Source organism: Alternaria hordeiaustralica, assembly GCF_023758085.1.
Source record: "Alternaria hordeiaustralica strain BMP 2776 chromosome Unknown scaffold_12, whole genome shotgun sequence".
In the NCBI taxonomy this organism is placed as follows: domain Eukaryota; kingdom Fungi; phylum Ascomycota; class Dothideomycetes; order Pleosporales; family Pleosporaceae; genus Alternaria; species Alternaria hordeiaustralica.
Genome location: NW_026056784.1, coordinates 354,836 through 378,688, shown reverse-complemented (window position 1 = coordinate 378,688; position 23,853 = coordinate 354,836). Strand labels below are relative to the sequence as shown.

The 23,853-nt window shown below is 52.7% G+C and overlaps 11 protein-coding genes and 1 non-coding gene across 12 annotated transcripts; 7 read left to right on the top strand and 5 right to left on the bottom strand.

Annotated features, from left to right (window-relative positions):
* Positions 1-262: 262 nt before the first annotated feature.
* Positions 263-2,414, top strand: J4E84_006394 (uncharacterized protein; the record flags this gene model as incomplete). The annotated part of the gene is made up of 3 exons (XM_049388983.1): positions 263-485; positions 539-2,331; positions 2,382-2,414. The coding sequence occupies 3 exons, from the start codon at positions 263-265 to the stop codon at positions 2,412-2,414; spliced, it is 2,049 nt and encodes a 682-aa protein (XP_049243257.1).
* A 446-nt stretch (positions 2,415-2,860) lies between these two features.
* J4E84_006393 (uncharacterized protein) lies at positions 2,861-3,603 on the bottom strand (the record flags this gene model as incomplete). Its single annotated transcript, XM_049388982.1, has 2 exons — positions 2,861-3,436; positions 3,487-3,603. 2 exons carry the CDS (start codon positions 3,601-3,603, stop codon positions 2,861-2,863), a joined length of 693 nt encoding a protein of 230 aa, XP_049243256.1.
* Positions 3,604-4,332: 729 nt separating this feature from the next.
* Positions 4,333-5,959, bottom strand: J4E84_006392 (uncharacterized protein; the record flags this gene model as incomplete). Its single annotated transcript, XM_049388981.1, has 5 exons — positions 4,333-4,944; positions 4,992-5,263; positions 5,316-5,604; positions 5,654-5,818; positions 5,873-5,959. 5 exons carry the CDS (start codon positions 5,957-5,959, stop codon positions 4,333-4,335), a joined length of 1,425 nt encoding a protein of 474 aa, XP_049243255.1.
* Positions 5,960-6,229: 270 nt separating this feature from the next.
* J4E84_006391 (uncharacterized protein) lies at positions 6,230-7,647 on the bottom strand (the record flags this gene model as incomplete). The annotated part of the gene is made up of 3 exons (XM_049388980.1): positions 6,230-7,286; positions 7,337-7,510; positions 7,562-7,647. The coding sequence occupies 3 exons, from the start codon at positions 7,645-7,647 to the stop codon at positions 6,230-6,232; spliced, it is 1,317 nt and encodes a 438-aa protein (XP_049243254.1).
* A 689-nt stretch (positions 7,648-8,336) lies between these two features.
* Positions 8,337-8,445, top strand: J4E84_006390. Its single transcript has one exon. It is a non-coding gene; the product is annotated as a tRNA-Glu (tRNA).
* A 581-nt stretch (positions 8,446-9,026) lies between these two features.
* Positions 9,027-10,657, bottom strand: J4E84_006389 (uncharacterized protein; the record flags this gene model as incomplete). Its single annotated transcript, XM_049388979.1, has 2 exons — positions 9,027-10,337; positions 10,382-10,657. 2 exons carry the CDS (start codon positions 10,655-10,657, stop codon positions 9,027-9,029), a joined length of 1,587 nt encoding a protein of 528 aa, XP_049243253.1.
* Positions 10,658-11,463: 806 nt separating this feature from the next.
* Positions 11,464-12,199, top strand: J4E84_006388 (uncharacterized protein; the record flags this gene model as incomplete). Its single annotated transcript, XM_049388978.1, has 3 exons — positions 11,464-11,612; positions 11,660-11,872; positions 11,920-12,199. The coding sequence occupies 3 exons, from the start codon at positions 11,464-11,466 to the stop codon at positions 12,197-12,199; spliced, it is 642 nt and encodes a 213-aa protein (XP_049243252.1).
* Positions 12,200-12,978: 779 nt separating this feature from the next.
* J4E84_006387 (uncharacterized protein) lies at positions 12,979-13,930 on the top strand (the record flags this gene model as incomplete). Its single annotated transcript, XM_049388977.1, has 2 exons — positions 12,979-13,153; positions 13,200-13,930. The coding sequence occupies 2 exons, from the start codon at positions 12,979-12,981 to the stop codon at positions 13,928-13,930; spliced, it is 906 nt and encodes a 301-aa protein (XP_049243251.1).
* Positions 13,931-14,035: 105 nt separating this feature from the next.
* On the top strand, positions 14,036-15,031 carry J4E84_006386 (uncharacterized protein; the record flags this gene model as incomplete). Its single annotated transcript, XM_049388976.1, has 2 exons — positions 14,036-14,040; positions 14,149-15,031. 2 exons carry the CDS (start codon positions 14,036-14,038, stop codon positions 15,029-15,031), a joined length of 888 nt encoding a protein of 295 aa, XP_049243250.1.
* A 2,434-nt stretch (positions 15,032-17,465) lies between these two features.
* J4E84_006385 (uncharacterized protein) lies at positions 17,466-18,375 on the top strand (the record flags this gene model as incomplete). The annotated part of the gene is made up of 2 exons (XM_049388975.1): positions 17,466-17,473; positions 17,526-18,375. 2 exons carry the CDS (start codon positions 17,466-17,468, stop codon positions 18,373-18,375), a joined length of 858 nt encoding a protein of 285 aa, XP_049243249.1.
* Positions 18,376-18,757: 382 nt separating this feature from the next.
* ERV25 (vesicle coat component) lies at positions 18,758-19,504 on the top strand (the record flags this gene model as incomplete). Its single annotated transcript, XM_049388974.1, has 2 exons — positions 18,758-18,967; positions 19,055-19,504. 2 exons carry the CDS (start codon positions 18,758-18,760, stop codon positions 19,502-19,504), a joined length of 660 nt encoding a protein of 219 aa, XP_049243248.1.
* A 1,863-nt stretch (positions 19,505-21,367) lies between these two features.
* Positions 21,368-23,186, bottom strand: J4E84_006383 (uncharacterized protein; the record flags this gene model as incomplete). Its single annotated transcript, XM_049388973.1, has 3 exons — positions 21,368-22,133; positions 22,179-22,614; positions 22,661-23,186. The coding sequence occupies 3 exons, from the start codon at positions 23,184-23,186 to the stop codon at positions 21,368-21,370; spliced, it is 1,728 nt and encodes a 575-aa protein (XP_049243247.1).
* Positions 23,187-23,853: the final 667 nt, after the last annotated feature.

Below are 23,853 nucleotides of genomic sequence, written 5' to 3'. Positions count from 1 at the left end.
CATAGCTCGTCATTGGACCTGTCAGAGTGCCACGGCAGCGCCCGTTCAAGCAGCCAGCGCACGCGTGATCGCACTCTAAAACACGCAGCTGGAACGCCTCAAGCCGTGCACCCCAGACACATTGGCTGAACCGTTTTGCTGGGAACACCCCAAGATCACCATTGACGGCTACACGCAGCACTAGGCTCTCTCCCCAGCGCCTCCGTCCACCGCAGCGACCGTCCGTGCTTGGCCGAGTGCCTGCGCCAGTAGAGGGGATATCATGACCACCCCAGACGCCCAAGATGCCTCTCCTTCGCCCGAGTACAGGAGCGACCTGGACGACGATATGGCTGCTGAACAGACTACAGACCGCCAGTCTGGCGACGGTGATTCCAGCCAGAAGCCTACCAATGGAAAGCCCAATGCAAAAGACCCTCTAAGACCGCGGAGGAAGAAGGCGCGGAGAGCGTGCTTTGCCTGCCAGCGAGCCCATCTAACATGTGGTGAGTATTGATTGTGAGTCATTGCATTCAATGGCGGGACTGACAGCTTCTAGGCGACGAGAGACCATGCAATCGCTGTATCAAGCGCGGTCTCCAAGATCATTGCATGGACGGCGTCCGCAAAAAGGCCAAGTATCTCCACGATGCGCCAGATGGAGCGCTCATGCCTGGTGTGGGCGGCCACTACCCGTATATGAACGGCAACCGCCCAACACCGATACCTAGTCACGACACACAACCAGTCTCGGTCTCTCCGCAGAGCAACATGTACAATCAAGCCCAGCCCGCGGCATTCTACCCGCCCAATTCGATACCAGGGCAAATGCCTGTGGCTCAAGACGGTCACGCCTTCAGCAATCAGCAGTCGCCAATATCACCTCCGTTCAACCAGACACACCACGGCCCAGTACAAAACGCACCAAACCCCATGTCTCAAAATCAGCAGGGCCAATTGCAGCAGTTTGGACCTTTGTTCGACCCAAGTGACCCCGCACTGTTCAATTTCGACATCTCGAGCCTCAATTTCGGAAACCATTACGGAGCCCTGGAATTTGGCATGCTTGGTCACATGTCATCAGGCGCGGTGGACGCACCCCATGATAACGCGATGATGAACATGAACGGCGCTGTGAACATGTACAATGCACAGATGCCCTCAACTTACGCGGACCAGAACAACGCGGCAACCGCTATGGCATACAATGCGAACGGACTCCCAGCAGGCGAGTGGCAAGACGCACATTCGCGGCAAGGGAGCATGCACGTTCACACGCCAAACACCGCTGGCCACGATCACCATAGTCTTCGAAACGACAGCCTCAGCGGTCCTCACGCATTCGTCATCGGCCAAGGGCCTGCTAGCCATACAGCAAGTCCAGCCTCTACGGATGCGTCTACCTTCGAGGGTGACAATCCACTGGCGACCGCAGCGTTTTTCGCCAACACAAACCGAACGCATGCGCAGCGTTCGCCGGCTGTTAGTCGATCACAACACGAAAACAGACCTTCGACCACAGCACTTCAACCAATACACTCGAATGGCGTTCGCAAGCGTCAACGCGACACCAAGAGCATCTACCAAGGAGTTACCAAGCCATACGATTACGTCAAGGGCTACCACCGGCTTTATCAGCTGATCGACAAGAACTACTCGAGGCCTTGGGTCGCCAAGGCACAACAGTACCTTCAAAACTACCGACCGGTGTTACTACAAGTGCGGGAAGAGTTGAACAGAGATGACCTGATCCATCAGGAAATGGGTCTCCAGCGTCAGGTTATGACACTGCAAGATCACTTCGCGGAAGTCGGTACACCATTCTTGATCTGTCGTCGCTCAGGCGAGATTGTCGGTATCAACAAGGAGTTCACCATTCTCACGGGTTGGAAAGACCAAGTTCTCCTCGGCCACGAGCCCAATCTCAACGTCAACACGGGCACGAACCGCGACACAAGCGAAAGCGACACGGGCTCAACCCAAAACACCACACCCAACCTCACGGCGCAAGACTCCGAGACCACACCAAGCGTCAACATCATCGAGCTCATGGACCCCAAGTCCGCCCTTGAATTCCTCCAGCACTTCTCTGAACTGTGTTACCAGGACCCCCACGGCTACGCTTCTCAACGCGTCAACATGCTCAGATACCAGACCAAGGCAGACATGGATCGCATCCAGGAAATGAAGAATGCGAATGCCGGTGCTGATGTCAAGGTCGATCCGCTTGTCAAGGTGGAGGGCGAGAGTGCCATGCAACGGCTCGGTGCGAAGAACGGTATGGTTGATTGTATGATCTGGTGGCATATCAAGCGCGATATGTTTGATATGCCTGTGCTTGTTTGTATGAGTGTAAGTTTAATCCTGGTATCGTGTACGGGTCAAGTGCTAATCGGTTTTAGGTGATGCCTGTCCTTGACAAAGGGCTGCAATGAGCGAGATGGATTCGAAGATGAATCCTGGCCTCCGCTCGAACAACTGAATCCAAGCAGCTCTTGTTGCAACTGTTAACGATCGGTCGCCTGATTACGGACAATGGACTTCAGATTTGATGAACGGTCATGTTATGGCGGCAGTAAAAAAGTGCTTTTATGGTTTGGTTTGCTTGGAATATTGGCGCATATGCATGGATACCAGAGTCGTCTCACGAGACGTGCGCATCATGGAAGGTAGTGCTTGGTATGCTACTTATTATTTGTTTCAGGTGTTCGAGGGCGTACATTAAGGCGTAAACGGAGTAGACGAGCTGCCACCAAAGGCGCGATACCAATGCTTTCCACGGCTAGAACAACAGTATGATAATAATGTTTCATTCATTCATAACATCCCTCGTTACGCGCATCGTGAGACCTTCTCTTCTCTCCATCCCCTCCATCACACCCTAATTAATCATCTGCGCAATCCCCACCCCATCCTTCTGCCCCTCCTGATTCCAATTCACCTTAACATCCTCCCCACCCTTCAACCACTCATCCCTCTTCCAAACCTCATACCCCTCCCTCCCCAAACTCCTCTGCGCAACCCTAATATCCTCCCTGATATCCTCCACCAACGCTTCCTTACTCACATAATCGTACTCCGGCCGTATGAAACCCAATATCATGAGGCTGAGCTGCGCGCCATAAAAGTCCTTCTCGAAGCTGTGTAAGATGTGGATTTCGATACTGCGTTGGCTGTTTTTGTAGTACGGGTTGTAGCCGATGGAGAGGACGGTGGGGTAAATGGTGGAAGGTGTGGGCGTTTCTGAGGAGTATTCGAGGTCGAGGACGGCGTGGGATGAGGATTGGGAAGGGATAGATGTATCGTCTGTGGCGCTGGGGACACTGGAGGCGGTTGTGGAGGTGGGTATTGTGGTTGTGTCGAGGGTGCACCAGCCGTAGTAGATGCCGGATTCGAGCTCGTCGTGGCCGCCTATGCTCAGGCCGGAGAGCGGGATGTTGGCCGTGGGGATACCTAGCTGGTTAAGTTAGTTTGGGGTGACGGTTCAGAGGTCGGAATGGTTCGTACTTCTTTGCTTCCGCGTCCAAAGCCTTTTACTACGGGACCTCGGAGCTTTATTGGGAAGGGTGGTTGTGGTGTTTCGGGACCGGCGATGGGGTCGCGCGGTTTGTCTGGTCGGACCATGGTGTTTGTTGGATTTGTAGGGTCGATGTAGGTTGGAATTGGAATATGGAGGTCAGACAGTGAGTATCTGGAGGAGAGGGAGTGTCGAGCGCGGTACTTCGAGCACTTTCTGGTCGGGATGATGGAGGTCCGATCGGAACATTGGTGGGGCTCATGTCAGATAGCAAGCGTCACCGTTGGCTTAGTCAGCGTCGTGGTACCTTGCATCGTAGCTTCTGACGTGGACATGTAAACGGCAACTACATTAGCTTGTTCAGTAACAGGCGATATGCTTCTCAGATATATACCTCCCACACCGAATCGTAAGTCGACAGCTACCTGCTCCAGGTCCTGCTGCTTGTCACCTAACACGCGCATCATGGCATCTGCTTCGACGAATCAAAAGGCAGCGCATCTTTACAATGATGAGCCTGCGTTCATCTACGGCACTGCTTGGAAAAAATATCAGATGAAGGTATTGGTGAAGAAAGCACTTTCTCAAAGCTCGGCAGCAATGGGTACATCCATCCGTACTCTCCAGACATCACCAAGGCGTGATAAAGCTTCAGATCCTTCATTTTTATTATTCGACTATGAGCTCGCATCTCTATACCTGTATATCAATTTTCAAGACTTTTCCAGTCTACCCACTTCGATCTCCTGACGTGCTCAGCAACCTTCCTATATTTGAGCTTCCTTCTAACCATCCAATTGACTTGCATATGGCATGCGTGCACGGAGAGGCCAACTCTATCCAAGGAGATCCTCATCGATGGAGAGAGCCACACCACCACCTGTGGAAGCTCCGGTAGCTGACGTGGTACTGTCGTGAGCGGGTGCGCGAGGACGCATGATGTGTTCATCCGGAGAAACCCACTCAGAGACTTTCGTATCCAGCCCATGCATCGAGCCCGGCAAGCGACATCCCTCAACCCTGTTTCCCGCATGACCACACTCGCCCCGTTGGCAAATGTGACCATAAGCACAGTTTGCAACACGGCAGACACTACCCTTCGAGCACGGAGTACCCAGGGTTATGTGCTGTAGAACATAGTGTGCTTCCGGTTCGAGGGTACCGTGATAGAACTCGCAGTTGACATTTTCGCACTTGTTGCGCAAGAAGTGGTCGACGCAGAGGTGTTCCTGAACCCTGGAACGCGCTTCGTACACCTCGAGCTCTCTAGCTGTTGGTTCTCGTACGTAGATGTCGATCCGCTGCTTTGCGCTGTTGATTGGGATGCGACCGCCGATATAGCATGCTGGAAGTTTGGACGAGAACAGGGGTGACCATAAGGCCTTCTCAGTGTAGCCAACATCCTTCAGATTCTCGTTGGCAACGACAGCGACTGAAGACTTCAAGAACTATGATCGTGTTAGCAGGAATCCGATTACAGTGTGAGAGCGCGTACGTCGTCGGTTTTGATCTCGCTTTTCTCCACAAACGTAGCACCGCTGATAGCCTGCGGCTTGAAACCCTCCGGTGGCGCAAACACCTTCGGAAATGGCACCAGAAGTAGACCCATCTTCCGCAGGCCGCCGTCCAGACCACTTCCAAAGACTAAAGTGATCTTTGAAGTCTCCTTTCGATAGATCTGGAGGGTTTGGTAGTATCGAGGTGATTCAGCAGCAGCCAGGAACACGTGCTTGCATTGCTCACTCCCCATATACAGCTTGAGGTTATCTGGAGAAGATTAGATTTTGCATGAATAAGTTAAGAACAATGTTCAACTGACCACAGATCTTGTTTTTGACGCCAATGTCGTCAGCTGTGACGACGAGATCGAAGAAAGCCCCAACCTTTTCGAACTCCGTGAAGAACGGTGCAAGAGACATGATCTTGCCATTCGCACCTGAGTTGAGCGACAACGTCTTTAGATCGGCGAAGATTCGGATGACCAGGCAGTACTTGTTTCGTGCAATGTCTGGAAACCTAGCCGCGATCCTATCGTTGAGTGCATTGCGCAGAAGAATCGCTGCTTCAGCACCTCCTGGGCCTCTTTTCTTTAGCAACTCATCGCAAAACTAAACACTATCGTTAGAAACCGTCCAACATGAGACTACCATAGCGTACCTTGTGGCTTGATGCATCGATCAGCATCAAGACGATGGGGTTCTTGCTTTGTGCTCCACCATTGACGTCTCTTGTTGTGTCTTGCAGCTTAGTGCTCTTAGTGAATATGCGGTCGTTCGCCTCATTGTACTGCTTCATGAAAGCTCCATAGTCCGAAGATACATCCTGAACTAAAGTCAACATAGTTTGCGTGACAAGAGTCGCTCGTCAATAACTTACAGCTAGTGTTCTCTGCAAAAGCTTGCCCTTGACCTTCAATGCTTGGAACTCGGCCTCTAGGTTCGCCGTATCGATTTTATCTGCCATGGTGTATCCGACAGTTTAGCTGACCAACAAAGAGAAAGTCAAATGGTAGAGTGGTTGGCCGTGACCTAGGATCAGCAGCTATGGGTAGTAGATCACAAATAGAAAGTGAGAGAGGGAGTTAGCAAGAGAATAAGGTACTTATAACAAGAAAGCCGTGGAGTCAGAGTGGGGCGGTTATCGAGGAGCTACCTTTACCTCAACAGCTGGAAGATGTCGTATTGCTTCGATGATACCGTCTCTTGATGTACAGTTCTATTACCTGCTCATGCTTTATGCAACCACGTCATTAGCCTCCTTCTCCCTCCTTTGCTCCCCCTTCTTTCCCAGCTTGCCAGAGCTCTTGTGGATACCCTCAATCACTTGCTTGATCTCCTGCAAGAAGCGATCTACCTCCTTCTCCGTACCCACCGTTATCCTCAAGCAGCCCAGACATCCATGCTCCTTGCCTCTGAACCTTACTACCACGCCCTTCTCTTCCGCCAAGCCCTCATACACCGCCAATGCCGTCTCGTTCGATGGCTTGCCGCCCTGGTCCGCCGGCGCATCGAGTATCTGGTAGAGCAAGAAGTTCGACTCTACACCGCCGTGAAGACTTCCAATGCCCGGGATCTTGGGCAGCTCCTCGATCAGCCTGTCGCGCTGCTTGACGATGAGGTCCTTGTGGCTTTGCATGACTTGCAGGTGCTTCGGGCTCAGGGCGGCGCGCGCGATCTGGCTCGTTGGGTTGGGGATGTTGTAGGGCGCCTTCATGTTGTTGAGGATTTGGGCAATTGCTGGGTCGGCGAATGCAGCACCTAATCGAATGCCTGCGAGACCGAAGGCTTTCGAGAGTGTCTGCATGACTACCAGGTTAGGCCATTCGGTGACCCACTCTGCCAGACTTGTTCCATCGGGCGCAAAGTCGATGTATGCCTCGTCCACCACTACGACACCGTTCCACGGGTGTTCTAGTATCTTTTGTACATCCTCCTTCTTGAGCAGCTTCCCGGTCGGGTTGCCCGGCGAACACAGGTACGCTAGCTTTATGCTCTTGTCCTCATCCATGGCCTTCAGTATCGCGGGAACGTCGAGATCGAAACTTGGTGTTTGTAGGGGAATCTTGGCCAGCGCGACATCGTTGACTTGCGCGGAAACGCTGTACATGCCGTATGTGGGTGGACATGTTAGGATCTTCTCCTTGCCGGGGACGCAGAAGGCGCGGATGAGGGCATCGATCGCTTCGTCTGAGCCGACACCAACGAAGAGGTTGGCGGGTGTTATGTTCTTGGAGGTATGGGTGTGGGTGTTTCGGAGGTTGCAGAGGAGTTGCTTAAGTTCTTCTTGGTGGCTGTGGTACGTCGTCAGCGTGTGCGATGCAAGCGGTCGCGGTGTGCATACGGATCTGGGTATCGGTTTAGGCCAAGCAAATCGACATCAATCGCGGAAGATGAGTCGGAAGTGCCATTGACATTTGCGCCAGGCAGCTTGCCCTCGCCATTCAATTGTAGTCCCGGCCCGTATGCGTTCTCGTTCGCGTCGAGGAGGATGTTGGTGCCGTCATCTTTGTAATCGCTACGCGTCGTGAGCTGGGTACCGCGGTAAGAGTCATGGATATTCACCTACTCGCGCGCGCATCGGTACGGCTCCAAGGCGAGAATATTGGATCGCGCGCATTTCTGCAGATCGAATGCCGTGTTCTTTGCGACCATTGTGTATGTTGTGGGCGGATAAAAGGAATTGGGGGTTGGAGTCGAGGACCGCTATGTCCAGTCGAAGTTGGTGTTCGCGGGGAACTTTTTGTTTCGCGGGGCGAGACGCGGCGATGTCGGGAGTCATCACATCATCGGAGAACTATCTTGATTGAGGAACATCGATGCTAGTTCATAGGAGCTGCTCTTCGGCGCAGGTAATGATTTTCATTTTCGGGTGAACTATTTGCGTCCGGTGGGCGAGTATACAGTCAAAGCTGTTGGTCGAATGAGATAATACATGAACTGTGGTACGAGCTCTCAAGCCAGGAGGTCTTCGCAAGCTGTTCAGATTTCGATCAGAATACAATAGAGATGCCTGGTGTACTTCAGTACGGTACTAGATATCCTGCGTAATCCGAAAGTGTCTTGAGGACCTCCTCGGCCATGCGTCAACAGTGGCTTCGCAAACCACATATAATGTAGTATGCACCTAGGGCTTCTAATAGGATGTATCACAAGTACAGACAGTCTAGCCTCGAGTCTTTGTGGGTCTGTAAGATATAGGCTTGATTTGATCTAGTTGATCTTGGTCCAACTTTTCCCTACCCGATTTCCTGACTCGTATCTTTTCGAACTTGTTTCTCAACCACGTCAGGTGCTGACGCCTTTCTTTATGTTGTTTTTATCCTGCCTTCCTTCCATCAACGTCCGATATGGTCTAGTGGCTAGGATTTGCCGCTCTCATCGCAGAGTAAGCTCGCAGCCTCACAGCAGCGCAGTGCCGGCAAGGCCCGGGTTCGATTCCCGGTGTCGGAAACAGTTTCTTTTTGCTGTTCTACACTATTCTAAACAATCTAGAAACATACTAGATGTGTTTGGTTTGAACAGAATCATTTTTGCCAACTCAACGCACCCGGGACACCATCCCCACCAACTCAAACACACCTAAGATTCACCCAGACGTCCAGAGCGCCATCTTCTTACACCCAGCAACTACTACTGTATTGGGGAAGAATGGTGGTTGATTACTGTTGGGTTCAAGACGCGGAAGTGCCGTTTGGCCATACTGAACCGACGACGATAAATCTATTCCAAAGACCATCTTGTGTGCTGCTTGACATCAAGATGCGACTGTCTCACGAAGCCTCAACATTTTGCTCAACTCCCACCAACTAGATAGAAAGTAATTAGCCACTGCTGGGTCGAAGCTCTGGCAAATCTGGTTGGTGAAGCATCCACCCAAATTGCTACCACACTCGTCTGCCACCACTGCGCACCCTTTGGTCGACGAAAGACGGTCACTTCACCGCACGTCAGGTTCGCATTCAATCGTACATCCATCAGCTTCTCTCACAGCATCAATCAATTCATCAAAGGTATCATAATCTACATCACACTCACGCCAACGCACCCATCGGGTCCCACAGCTCCAGCATCTTCGGCTTCTGCTCGAGCACCTTCTTGACCGTCGAGCTGACAACACTAGGGTCAACGACTGCCTGGTACACAAACTGATCCATCCAAGCATCGCTCATGACAAAGTAGCCCTTGTCGCCTGCACGCTCACTCCACGAGTTCTCCACCCTCCAGCGCACGGGCTTGCCATCAACGACGTGTACAGCCGTCAGCACCATGGCATGTGTCATCTGGCTCTCACCAGTCTGCAGACGCTCCGCCTTGGACATGCCGAGCTTGATGTTGAAGCCGAGCTCGTACTCGAAGAGATCGGTGTCCATGATTCCCTTGGTGGAATCGGAGTACTTGCCTACGTCTGAGCCGAAGAAGACGGGCATGCCTTTCTTCAGCATGGCAATGCAGGCGTCCTTGATGGTCTTCATGTCGACATTCACATAAGTCACTGGGCGGCCGTTCCAGACGTTGCCGAGTCGCTTTACGCTGAGTAGACGGTTGTAGGGGTTGCGCGGGTCGTTGACAAGCGAGAAGAGCGAGTGCACGTCCGTTCCAGACAGCGCGCGGACGGTCTTGTTGTCGGACAGTTCTTTAGCAAAAGCAGTGGGTCGCGTCTTGACGGTGCAGAAGTTGCCGTCCTTGTCGTAGTACTCCCAGGTGAACGGCTTGGTAGAGCACGGGGGAGGTCCTAGCATCAGTGTCAGGATTAGGTGAATTTCACGCAGCATCTTCTCCTTCTCTCCAGCAATAGTAGCCTTGATCGCGTCTGGCGATGCGTTGCTGGATGCGATAGCACGCAGACGGACGGCATCCTCGCGCAACTTGGTCGTAATCAGACGGTCCATGGTAGATGAGTTGGACGCGTTGAACGAGTCTGGGTAGAGCGAGTGCGGTACAAGACCATACTTCTGCACGAGGTTGGCCACCATATCCCACTGTCCGCCGTCACCGACAGGGCTGGACATCAGCGCCTGCACGATCCGGCTGTCAATCTCCTCACCCTTCGTATCCAGTATGCTTTCGAGGAAGTAGTTTGCCTTCTCAATCTTGTCCCAGTAGAAGAGGTATGCCTGCGACAGCTGGAACTCGGATAGCTTGTACTTCTTCATGATCGCAACGCGGAAGACGTTGGTGGATGCGAAGAGCCAGCATCTTCCGGATGAGGCTTGATTTGTGACGGGCGAGCCCTCGAAGGGAATCTTGATGTTGAACTTCTGGGTGTCTGCGATGACAGCGGATCGGGATGAGAGTACGGCGTTGGCAGAGTTGGAGCTAAGAGCTGCGAGAGCGAGGCGGTTCTACAGAGGTAAGCAGGAGACAGTATAAGAGCTGTGTGTAGTACCTTTGGGTCTTCCATAAGCTCCTTCTCCCACTCTGACACTGACGCGGCAGATACATCTTGTTGGTACTTGACGCCGGGGGTGTATCGAGGTGCTTTGACAGTTAGACTTGGTATACCATTCTCAACGTCATGTAACGTACGAGCCTCTCCGCCAACAACGACAAATCCATCCTTCTCGTTCATGGGTCGTTCATCCTTCATGTGGAGCGCCTGGAGTCGCTCCATCAACTTCTCATTAACAGCAGCATCGGACGGTCGTGACTGATTGTTGCCCATGATGAAGATGGGGACAGAACTTGCGGACTATCGTACAGCTCTCGATCAAGAGATAGCTATGTGTTGTAATCTGGGGAAGCTCTGGCTGCCCATCAAGGTGTCGCTCGTTATCGCGCTTATCGGGCGGGAACAACGCGTGCATGGGTCTCGTGGCAGCCCCACTCCGATCAGATGGCTGGCGCGGAAAGTGCCCGCCTCCATACCTTCCACATTCGATCGACGTGCATCGAAGCATGATGCGTACATGCGAGACAGGCCGACTTGTGCACAACTCCGCAGGCACATGCGTTACTCACGACGGTTGATCGGGTGCTGGAGTCTATCGTTGCCTGACTGCCTCAGCCACGGCGCTACTACCACCGCGCTATTACCGCGTACGAGGCTACGAGCATCGCCTAACGGCCCATCTCCACAGACCCTGAAACTCGTGACAGCCGTTTTGCTTCTTCATCAGGGCAGCGAGTAACATTATACCGCACCAATTGAAACACTTTGAACACGCATCCAACACATCCATCACCACATACGCATAGAGGCAATGCTGCAACACCGGCCCCAAACGGCGCGGCTGCTAAAAGAGGGAGATGAAGATGTACAGGGCCGAACGCGTGTTTCATCACGGCGCCGCAAGGCGTTCCCCTGAGCGTACGCATCACAGCCCAGTCAACGCGAGTTCCCGAAATATCGGTGTATCTCGCGCTCAGCCCTGCAAACAGAGACTTATATCCTGGTTTCCTCTTTTTGTTGCGCAAACATTGCACCTAGCCACCGACAAGCAACGATAGTCACCAGCGGCACGATTCACCATGGCGCAACGACCGGTATTTTGGCAGAAGCGCGTTCTCGTGCCCTTCTGGGTGGTGCGAATATGTATCATGCTCTTGATCATTGGAGCAGTAGGCATTTCGCTGAGCAATGTGAAAGAATTGGAAGACGTTATCCAACCCTCAGTCTCGTAAATCGCACCATCAACAGCGCAGACACAAAGCTTACAGCCAGTAGATTGCTCATTGTCATTATACTCTTCAGCTGTATAGTGCTCCTCATCGACATTCTCGCCATCCTGCTCTTCCTTCGCGATGCGCTGAAACCCGGCACTTTCCTCACCATGAACTCGTTCCAGACTGCGTTCTGGGGCGTCGCCTTGATCATGGAGTTTGCGGATATTGGCAAGGGCGGTAGCCACGTCGGGCTTGGATTCGGCGTCTTTGTATTGTACGTTCAGAGTTCAGGAGGTCGTTTGCAGTACTAACACATCGCAGCCTCAGCTACTTCGGTCTCTTCATCTACTCGGTCATCGGTTATCGTCGCGCGAAGGCAGAGGCCAAACGAGGCCAGTACGCACCGGCGCACAACCCATTCGGGGGTTCCGTACCTGCTCAGGAATCATCTCCGTATAACAGCGCACCCGAATACCAAAATACCGCATACCACTCGCAGACGCAACCTGCTGAGATGAACAACCAGTATCTTCCGCCATACCAGAGCGGTGCTGCGACCGACTACTACCAGCAGCCGGTGAAGCCTGCTCATATCGTATGAGCGAGAGATGGAGATCTTAAGGATCTGGCGAAGTGCAGAGAAATATAGAGCATTTGGATAAGGCGTTCTGGCAATTAGGAGACATTGATACCACGGGTTCCGGATACTTTCACATGTCGACATGCCGCATGAACCTTCATGCGCAGCGGTCCGAACGATTCAGTATTGAATAATGGAAGCATAGTTCTTCGAGGAACGGGCCGTTTGATTACATGCGCGGGATGACATCCCATATGGTCAGTGTGAGGAACGGTTCCCTGAAAATCGATCGACGGATATATGAAAGACCATGAACCAAACTACTTGCATATCAAAATCCGTGAATGACACCTCAAGCTCCTCACACGTGCGAAAGACTACCGGGCGCTCCTGCCCATTTGAGTGGCTGCAGCCGAGGCGCTAGGGGCGACACCCCCAAAGGCTTGGAAATGTCTCCGTTTCGGAGGTCAACAACCACTCACAGCCCCAAAGCCGATGTTTGGAGCATGTCACGACCACGGTCATTTATGCGAGGAGCAATCAGATCGCTGCTACCCGCACGTTGTGACTAGACTGCGGCGTGTGCCATGGCTGTGTTCCTGACCTCTGTTCGCCCGTTCGGCTCGCATAATGCTTGGAACATTAGCGGTGGATCAAGACTGGGGACGCTGTGGCTGGCGTAAGGATAGATCGGGAGGAGGGTGTTGTTATAAACGTCAGGTGCGCGCTGTTTACTTGCATAGGTCCCAGGTCGCTCCATCAAACACATTCGCTTCATCATCTTCCATTCGTTACTCAAAATGCGATCCTTCCTACTACTCGCTGCGGCGGTTCCTTTTGCTCAGGCCGTTCGCATCGTTCAGTCAAACGATGACGGTTGGTCAGAGGCGAACCTTCGTACCTTCTTCGACGTCTTGAACTCTGCTAGCCACGAAGTCGTACTGTCTGGTCCCGCTGAGAACCAGTCTGGCCGAGGTTGGTAGTCGAGTCATGGCCATATACGCATGCTGACTTATATCAGGATCCTCCGACGCACCCCCGAAAACCGTTGATTCAGACGGTTGCATTCATGCGTCCTGCCCGGGAGGAAGCCCGCCAACCGGCGCAAACGCGACAGACCCTCGCCTAAACTACGTCAACTCTTTCCCAGTCACATCGATCAAGGAGGGAATCGATGTCACGGCTCCCAAGCTCTGGAACGGCGCGAAGCCTGAACTCGCCCTGACCGGACCGAACGTCGGCAGCAATGTTGCTGTTCAGGTCCCCTTCTCCGGCACAGTCGGCGCCGCTGCATTCGCGGCAAAGACGGCTCAGATCCCAGCCATCGCCTTCTCTGGCGTGACAGGAGATCCTACTGCATGGAACGCACCTACTCCTTTTCACAGCAAGGTTTATGCTGATCTCGCTCTGAACGTTACCACGACCATCATCAACTCTGGAAAGCCATACCTCCCAGCAAACTCCTTCCTGAACGTCAACTTCCCCGCTGTATCCGAGACCAAGTGCAGCGACCCCAGCCAGTTCAAGTACATCTTTACTCGCATCAACACTGGTCTCCTGAGCGCCCGCGATGCGGAATGGTGCGGTAGCACGCGCCTGCCGTGGGAGGCCGATGTCATCTTGATCCGAGGAAGCGATTGCTACGTTACCATCAGCCCTGGTGATGCAAACGACAAGACGACTATGAACGATGCTGCGGTTCAGACTGAGATCATCAACAAGCTCAAGCCGATCTTGTCGTGCTTGCCTTAAGCTGGGAATGATCATTGGGATGGCTGAGCATGAAGCTCTTATGATGTACATAATACTATGAACGGTGATGCCACTTCAGAAGTACCCTCCAATCTGACTTTCAGCATGATGTGACCACCATAACGATCCTCCCCGGGCAACCATAGTGGAAGCACGTGAGACTGATGAGTCATCGTTAAATCTAGGGTGAAGGCAGATGTAGTCCTACCTCCCAACAGTCCACATAGTCAACCTGCACATTCCGATACCAACACCAAGATCATGCCAAATCACGACAACGACGATGCGCCGGCAGCGCAGCATACCGATAATAAACCCATATCCCTCGCAGCGCGCATGAAGTCTTACGAAGCACACTTCGACCAAACCCTCCCGCTCGACAAGCCCATCATCCTTCGTCTAGACGGCCATGGCTTCTCACGCTTTACCTCGCACTTCGCGCGCCCATTCGACGAGCGCATACACACCGCCATGATATCAACATGCGCCGATCTCCTCCATTTCTTCCCCCGAGCCACAGTCGCATACACGCAATCCGACGAGATCACCCTAGTCTTCCCAGAAGGCGTGCAAAGTTTCAACGAGCGAGTGCAAAAGCTATGTAGTCTAAGCGCTAGCTACTGCTCCGTGAGATTCAACAAGCATCTTACTAATGCTTTAAAGACCATGCCTGAGCCGGCAGTCAAGGGCGATGTGGAAGAAGTGCTTGGAACGGCACATTTCGATGCGAGGTTCTTTCCTGTGCCTGACATAGCAGAGGCGCTTAACAATCTCATCTGGCGCTGTCGCAATGATGCTGTGAGGAATTCTGTTTCTGCTTTTGCAAGGACTATCTATTCGACCAAGGAGATGAATGGGAGGAAGACGAAGGATCTTGTTAGTACGATGCTAGAGGAGAAAGGTGTTAGGTTTGAGGAAGCGGTGCCGAGATGGGCGATAGAAGGCTGTCTTGTGAAGAGAGAGCAGTATGAACATGAGGGGATGAATCTGAAGACTGGGGAGGTTGAGAAGACGTTTCGAACGAGGACGCGGGTGGAGGAGAGGGGTATTCGCGAATTTGGAGATGAGGGGTTGAAGTTGATGACAAGTAGGTATTGGTAAAGTAACTTCGTGAGCTTATTGCTCTTCTGCGCGGCAGTCAGGCTGCGACAATAGCCACAGCGATCAAACGTCACATGCAACCCACTCGTATGTGTGCTTTTCTTAATCCTTTCTTAGTTGATATTGAATCCGCGAAGAATAAAGGTATACAGCTGCGTAAAGTTATTACAGTGTGTTTGCGTTGCGATAATATAACGTGTTGCTCAACCGCTCCATTTGGCGTTCCCAGACCAGCGCGATTAAAAAATGAAAAAATAAAATAAAATGAAACAGAAAGATGTGAGTCACACACGCAACTCATACCTGATCTCCTCATGCGTAGAATGCTGCAAAAAAAGAAGTTTGGGCCTGACCGGGATTCGACTAGACGCTATTAGTTTGCGTTCAATTTCGAATCTTAATGGGTGAACTTACACCCGGGGCCTCCTGCAGAATAGGCTTATCACGGTCACGTGATTTCCCAAAGCAGGAATCATACCACTAGACCATCAGGCCGATGGATCTCTTGAAGAGATGATTGATGGAAGGTTGTGGTTTTGGTGTGTTTATATTGCGGGTTTTGCAATAAAGGGGCTGCGTCGAAAATTGGCGCATCAGCGTTCCTAAGCGAGACATGCTGCATCTACCCCACCTTAGTCCACTAGTCTCACTATCTTGCCCCTCGGATTTGACCCAAGAATATTGGATATTGCATTTTCATGTTTCCACCGCGACTCGTTCTCGCTCGACAACTTAGGACCCCGAGGTACTTTCCAATGCACTCGATGTAAAGCCTCAACACCGCATTCATGATCTGGATGTCTAGAGCCTGCGTTGTCAATGTAGTGATCGCACTTGATAACAGTCATGGGGTCGCAGTAATATGAAATCATAAGAAAGTGCAACACTAAAGCACAGCATGCGAAAAAGTTTACAAATTCAAGACCAACTGTGCGCCGTAAAAGCATGTACAGTATCATGAGCATCGATTCAGGTTCCGTGGCATTTGATCGGCCTCCTAGGATCCAAAGAGGTTCTCATCCCTCCAAAAAATGGAAATTTGCTCAGACAAAGCATCAGAGTGTGTAGAATCACATCGTGGTATTAACCATAAGATAAGCGGCAGAAAGATGGGTGTAACGAGAGAATAGCCATCTCGACTAGAGAAGTTCTTGGAACTGTCACTTGGTCCGCAAACACTAATCTGCCAGAATAGATGCAATGAGTATTTGCACACACGCTGCAGAAAGCGTTCGTGCCTCATAGTGAAAAGCTTTATCACTGCCTACAAACACTGCAATATTTGATTAAAAGCTTTGCGGATTGCGCAAAAATGGCGCGTTTTGCTTCCAACCATTCATTGTTACACCGTCATACTCATGTATCTAGCAACCCGTAGGTCCAGGTCAAGCTTGCTTAGATAGCAACGGTATGATTTGTGTAGCGCGCTGTGTTGCATTGTGCAAGTACGTGTGCTTCTCAACTGAGTAAGCCCGGTCAACCAAATCACGATGTAATCGCTTCTCGAGCTGTCCAGGCCATTCTATCGTGAAAAGTGAATCCTGCAATGCAAGGGACGCTGCGAAAGCCTGACGTGAATCCCATGGCAAAGTGGAGTATTCTCTCCACAGCAACCGCTACCACGACCGTGCATGCTGCGCGGTCAGACTCTTATCATGGGAAAATGAAAACTTCTCCATCTTAGATAACGCATCAACTACCAACATATCGATGTTTGCTCAGAATGATGTACCTCTGGCGTGTTGGCGACACCATCCGCGACCAATCACCACAACTACCACCCAGCCCTGTGTCCCCACAGCCCCGCATTCCGGATACCGGTTGGGAACAGGCGCGACCCACTCAGACCACGCAGGCCAGCCGTGCCTGCAGGTGCCAACATCGTGAGATTGATGCTCGTACGTCTGTGTGGCAAGCCCAGTAAGCTAATCGTTACTAAATCTTATGCCGTGTCTCTGTCACGCGCCTAGCATCAAGCTTTTGCCCTGCTCGTCTGCAGCGGCGTCCATCTAGGGTCTCAACGAATCGTGCGGCTGGGTCGCCGCGGAAGTCACGATGCTTTGTCGGCCAGCCAAGGTGAAGGAAGGCGAGGTACGCGTATGAGCTGCAATTACATCATGCCTGTGTGACATATACATGTCAGCACAGGAGCGCCCTAGCTTGTCGCTCAACATTGTGTTTCCTCTCGTCTTGTCTTCTTACTTTCGATTATCAGTCTGCAAACACACAACATCAGTCATGGCAGCTTTCCGGTCTTCGAGAATGTTGCTTCGACGTTTCGCGCGCCCAGCGCCACCTGCGTTTCGACTTCAGCCTTGCACGACCCCTCTTCAGCGTCGAGGTCTCGCTTCACACCAGGACGCAACCTATCCCCAAGTTCCATACGAAAAACATGAGACTGTTGGAGAGAAGCGGTTTAGCCAGTTCGACCTCGATGGAAAGGTTTTTGTGGTTACAGGTGCAGCATGCCGTCCTCCTCCCATCTCTAGAGCAGACAATATGCCTTTGTAACCCGTGTTAACGTATCAACAGGTGGAGGTCGTGGATTGGGACTATGCATGGCCGAAGGGCTCGTAGAGGCTGGTGGCAAGGTGCATTGTCTCGACCGGTTACCAGAGCCCCCTCAAGCATTCCAAGAGGCTCAGGGCCGTCTCAAGAGCAACATCGGTGCAGGTCTGCAGTACCATAGGGTGGACGTTACAGACGAGCAGGCGATGCGAAAGTGCATTGGCGACATTGCCTCGGAACACCAAAGGCTTGACGGCCTCATTGCAGGTACGGAATTCTTCAAATACTTCGGAACTCCAATGCTAACCATCCCTTCTCCAGCTGCCGGCATCCAGCAAGTCACACCCGCGATCGACTTCAAGAAGGAAGACATCGCAAAGATGCTCGACGTCAACTATACCGGCGTGTTCCTAGCAGCCCGAGAATGCGCCCGTCAGATGATGGAATACAAGATCCAAGGCTCGATCTGCCTGGTCGCAAGCATGAGTGGCACCATTGCCAACCGAGGCTTCATCGCGCCAGTTTACAACTCGTCCAAGGCGGCGGTGGTGCAGCTGGCACGGAACCTGGCCATGGAGTGGGGAAGGAAGAATCCAGATGGTTCAGGGGGTATCCGAGTAAATTCTTTGAGCCCGGGTCATATCGTTACCCCCATGGTGCAAGCCAACTTCGACGCCGGCGAGGCCAGCCGCGAGGAATGGGAGAACAACAGCATGTTGGGCAGGCTCAGCACTCCTGAAGAGTACAAGGCTGCGGGACTGTTCATGTTGAGTAAGGCGAGCAGCTACATGACTGGGCATGATCTGAAGCTGGATGGCGGTACTACCGCTTGGTAAGAAGGCTGTTGTCGTACTGTAGGATATGTCTTTTGAGCGTTCTCAGCGACAGGTTGGCGTTGGTATGGGTTAACGCCGTTACGAAATAGTCTAGTCCTTGATAAGCTTTTCACAATTTTATCATCAGACTTCTGTCAAGTCAACACAAATTCGTGGTCGTCTCAACATGTTGAAGCTGTAAGAGTGATGGCAAGACACGCTCCTCCCAGTCGCTGTTCTGGTTCAGGGTCCGCACGCGCCTTCCCCACTCCGCGCTAGCTTACAGTCGGACCATCTGTCCTTCCGCGCGGTCTTGCGACAGCTGTACATTTCGCGGAGCCACCAAGAGGGCAACAACTCGAGTCCGCAAGCGCTGCAGCTCTCCACACATTCCCAATCCACCATGGACCGGTTAGCACGTCTTCTTAGCTGCGTGCTGCTGGCAATCCTTCCCCTCGCCGCGGCCCTGAAATTCGACCTCCACCCGGTCGCACCACACGACTCGGCCAAGTACGAGCGATGCGTTAGAAACTTTGTTGCCAAGGACCAGTTGGTGGTTGTCACGGCGATTCTGGATGGATACCGCGGAGATGGACAGAGAGTGGATATGCATGTACGTTGCAATTCCAGCGCCATGTCAACAAGCCAGCATCATGCGAGCATTATACTGTGTGAAGACGTTACTGACAACGACGAACAGATCCGCGACGCAATGGGCAATGACTACCACCGCCCCAAAGACGTAGTAGGCGAGAACCGCTACGCCTTCACCTCGCACGCCGACTCAGCCTTCGACGTATGTTTCGAGAACATCTTCACCTCGTCCGGCTCGTCCAAGAACATCGCACCCCGCCACGTCGAGCTCGACATTGACATTGGCGCCGACGCCAAGGACTGGAACGCCATCCAAGCCGTCGACAAGCTGAAGCCTGTAGAAGCGGAACTCAGGCGGATCGAGGAGACGGTTGGCGAGATTGTCACCGAGATGGATTACCTGAGGAGCCGGGAGCAGAAGCTGCGTGATACCAATGAAAGCACCAATGAGCGGGTCAAGTGGTTTGCGCTGGGCACTATGGGTATGTTGGTTGGATTGGGGGCTTGGCAGGTTGTATACCTCCGCGCCTACTTCAGGAGCAAGCATCTAATCTAGAGATGTGGAGTGGAGAGGAAGACTTGGAATATGGTCGTTTTGGTTAAGAAAGAGACGTCAGGTACGGATGAGTATGGTTACGAGTACGGAGCGTTATGGCCTGCATACTTCACACACGATTGGAGCGGCGTTGGTAGGACATATCCAGATTTCAAAACATGTTTACAATAGTTCAAGACGTCTTCCCAGCCCACAACTTAATCTCTGCGTCCCTTTCTCTGGTACTCTTCCCATAAAGCCACTGGCGTCCTCTCCTTCTCCACAGCCCTGACACCCACTACCCAACCCACGCCCCTCACCAACCCAAACAAAACCAGTATAATAACCCATTCCAACCACGCCTCCACCTTCCGATTCCACCGCCCCAACCAAAACAGATCCGGCAATCTATCTCTAACCCTCAAATAAACATCAATCGACAACGGCCACCAATCCCTCCCCTCCCCCAACATATTCCTCAATCCCAGCACCACAGGCCAATTATCCAACTCCCAAAACACATTCCACAGCTGAAACTCGACCCACCAACGCCCCAAAACCCATCGCGCAAAATGCTGAAGCGGAGGCAGCGTCGTGGTGGACGGTGCCTGAATAACCGCATTCAAATTCCAGAAGAACAGCGCTTTCGCCCCATCCGCCGGCTCCGTCCATTCCTCCACCACCACCTCGTCGTCGATATCAGCCGGAAAGCGTGGTCTGACACAAGATGGTCTGTGTTTCGCTAGATACTCTCTCGCTCTACCCCAGTTATGCCGTGCGTACTTGGGGATCTGTATAACTAGTCCGGGTTCAGTCTTGTAACTGCCGTACACGCATACCTCGCCACCGGCCGCAGCGCTCAGTATCCTGGTTTGCCCGTCTAGGTACACGAAGATGGAGCCGCGGACGAGGTGTAAGTATTCTGTGTGGAGGGTGTGGAAGTGGAGGCCTGATGTCCATTTCGAGTAACGGGGCAGAGAGATTGTGGTTTTGGATGTGGATTGAGTGGAAGGGGGAGGGGAGATGGGGATGTGGTAGGTTACTGCGGAGGGCCCTGGGCGGATGACGGGTTGGGTTCCTGGGGGAGGAGGGTCTATGACTGTAGGGGAGGGGACGGGTTTGGAGCGATGAAGACGCCTGGGCATCTCGGCCAGATTTGCAGCGTGTTTTGGTATAAGTTGAGTTTCTTTGAATAGAGACCAGAGAAAAGGTGATGGAAAGTGAGATGTAATCTCGAGTTATGTAACGTTCGGTGTATTTTCTGTGGAATGATTCAAGTCGAGGCCCTGCGATAACTGTGCCGCAATGTAGTGGGGTAGCTATACAACATATATGTTGAAGTGTAGTCTGGCTGCCTAAGCATACTGTGTGCTAATCAGCAAGGGGCGGCTGACGTTCGTTAGGTACCTAGGTACTGTAAGACAAGCGGAACGAGTCCGCACCGGTAGCAATATGCAAGCCACTGTACAGAGCTCTAGCGTACCAAACTCTAGATCTCGTTGACGACAAAGGCGCAAGCATAGTAATATTTTTGTTTAGATTGATATCAGTATGTGGTAGTGGTAATGCTTGTACAAAGCTGTTGATAACACAAACGCCTCCATTCATCCCATTCATCCCATCCATGTTCCCTCCAAAAGCTCCAAGGCAAAAATGCCATACATACGATATGTCCAATACGCCATGGTACATATCTCATCAGTCAGACGCCGCGATAAGTATAAGCAAGACACCGCTCCTTTATCTAACCAAGTCGCCATGCTAGAACGATCAAGAAAGAAGCAGTAGTAGTAGCCAGGCAAGAGAGGTAAGCTATGCATTTGAACGCCGGAAAACAGTATTCAAAAAGGAGGAAGAAAGAGAGAAAGACTAGAGGTGAGCAAATTATTCGCTGTCTCCCTCAATCTCCTCTTCTTTCCCACCAGCAGTAATGGCAATGCGCTTCTTGGGCTCGCCCCACATTTGCTGTCGAACCTTCTTCTTCTGGTCGTCTCTCAGCGTTTTCAGGAACCCATATGTACCCGTCAGGTCGTTCAATTGCTGGTCCAAACCGAAGCTGTTGCTCTGCGCCGCACGGATCAGAGGGCTAATGAGGTTCTTGCGTGCTTTGTCTAGCTGGTCTCTGACGGAATGGATAATTTGGATATGTACTTTGAGCTCGGATTTGTTGATGAGGGTTGATGCGCGCACGTCTTTGAGTAGCTTGAGATTCTTTTCGTACTTTTTGATCTTCATCTTGTTGTTGATGGAGGTGCGCCACATGGAAGCGAGGAACTCGTCTTTGCGGTTTGCGAGCGAGTCTTCTTCTTTGGCGACGGAGCGGTGGAGGTTGTGGAATTGGCGGTCTACACTCTCGAAGAGTTGGAAGAGGACGTCTGCGCGCGCGAGCTCATTCGCAATGTTCTCCTCTAGAGTGGTCAGGAGGTAGTCGAAGGTGCGCTGCAGGGTAGCTTTCGACCGCTGTTGTGTGGTGTGTCCAAGGATATCGTTGACAACACGGCCAACGGCTGTAGCTTCGCCGTTGCGCTCAAGCAGGCCAATCGCGTTGAGGCCGCCGTGGACATTGTCGATGACTGTGTCAATCATGCCAACCTTTGGGCCCTGAATACTTGCTAACTCTCGCTTGGCCCATTCCATAGTAATGAGGATGCTACAGTTATCAGTAGGTGTATGAGGTCAAGAAGGCTATACCTACGAGTCCATGTCGCCATCTACGTTGGTAAAGAAGCTGGTAATCTTCTCGGATAGGATCCTGAGACTATCGCCTAGGTCGTCTAGCTGATCGATGATAACAGGCGACGCAGACATGTTGGTCGCGCGGACGCTCTCTCCCAGGTCTTGCACGGCGATGCTGGCGTCTGCGAGCTCGCGCGACCGTGGAATGACACTCTCTGAAGCGTATAGCAAAGGCTCAAACTGTTTCGCCATGCTGGCGACGTTTGCGACATCAGGAATAAGACTGGCTTGCCAGGGATGCAGCAATAGGTAAGACATTAAAAGAGTCGCGACAGTAAAGATAAGGTTGGCTCTTGACCTCGTAAAGATGTGAAGGCCACTTGCGAAGGTGGTGATTGTATCTTCGATAGGCGCTGTGCGGAACTTAGCTTCTCCTCTGTACGCAAAGCGCATGACTATAGCTGTCAGTATAAACAGCGCGCATTGATTCGCGTTACTTACAACCCTCGACTGGCCCATCGTCATGTTGCGACAACGTCGACTCGGTCCCCGCCAATGCGCCCGCGCTCGGTTGCGGCTCCTCCTCCGGGCTCTGTAGTCGCGACGCAATGTTGGTCGACATGTATCTCTGCTCCTCCTCGGGAATGGGTTCGGGGCTGGTGCGCGGTGTTTGCTTGTAGGGCGACTCTGGCAGTGGTATGCGCGAGGGTGTGACGTCGCGATCGGTGCGGTACTCAAACGGCGACTTGGACGGGCTGTTGCGCATGGCGCTTTCACCAAGCAGCGACTTTCTGTACCAGTGATTGCTAGATTGCGACTTTTGCCATGCGGGTGGCGCCCACGGCCCGTCCGACTCGGTTTCACTGTCTACCTCGTCCTGGGGCACGCTCCAGCGCGACGAATGCATGTTGGAGCGCCCACTGTAGGCCGAGTGCATGCTGCGCTCCGGGTCGAAGGCTTCGAGCGACGCGCTCAGCGACGGGATGTCGTGCTCGTATAAGCTCCCGCGATCGGTTGTGTCCATCATGGTTTGCGCGCAGTCGCTGGTGGCGGAGGAATGGGAGGAATGGGCGGAATGGGAAGGCTGGCTCGCCGTCTCAGCTATGCGGTACTACGGGCGTGTCGAGGCTCTGGCGGGCACATGGGAGTACCCTTGTGACGCGTGAATCGGGGCAGGAACCTTGCAGGTGGTGGGTGCCTAGCGCTTTGGTCAAGACAGAGTCGAGAGGGAATGCGATCATGGTGGAGGAGCCCACAGAGCGTCCCCGTATACCGCCGATAAGCTAGCCCGCCTATGCGAGCGCATCTAATCGCCCGTGTGCTGTCCAGGGCTGCAGTGGGGTGAAACGGAGTGGCTGGGAGCTGAGTCTTGATTGGCTGTCGTCCATCCGGGCTAGTGCGGGGAAAGCGCGACCGCGACCCCGTGACGCCCTGCAGCACGCATTCCGTACCCTTGCAGCCCACCATGCCCGTCCGAGTGGTGACGATAACATTAAGCAGTAAGCCCTTGGTCTTTGCGTCCTCAAGCTTTCGAGTAGAGTCCAACACCACTCATCGCGGAGGGTGCGCGTTGCGGAGTTGCTGCTCTCCGATTGGCTGTCATCGCTGTGGAGCAACACTGCGGGACGGGGGCGAGCGACTGACTTACATGATATGCACCATACTGGGTACTAGCTCCATCTAAGACAGCAGTG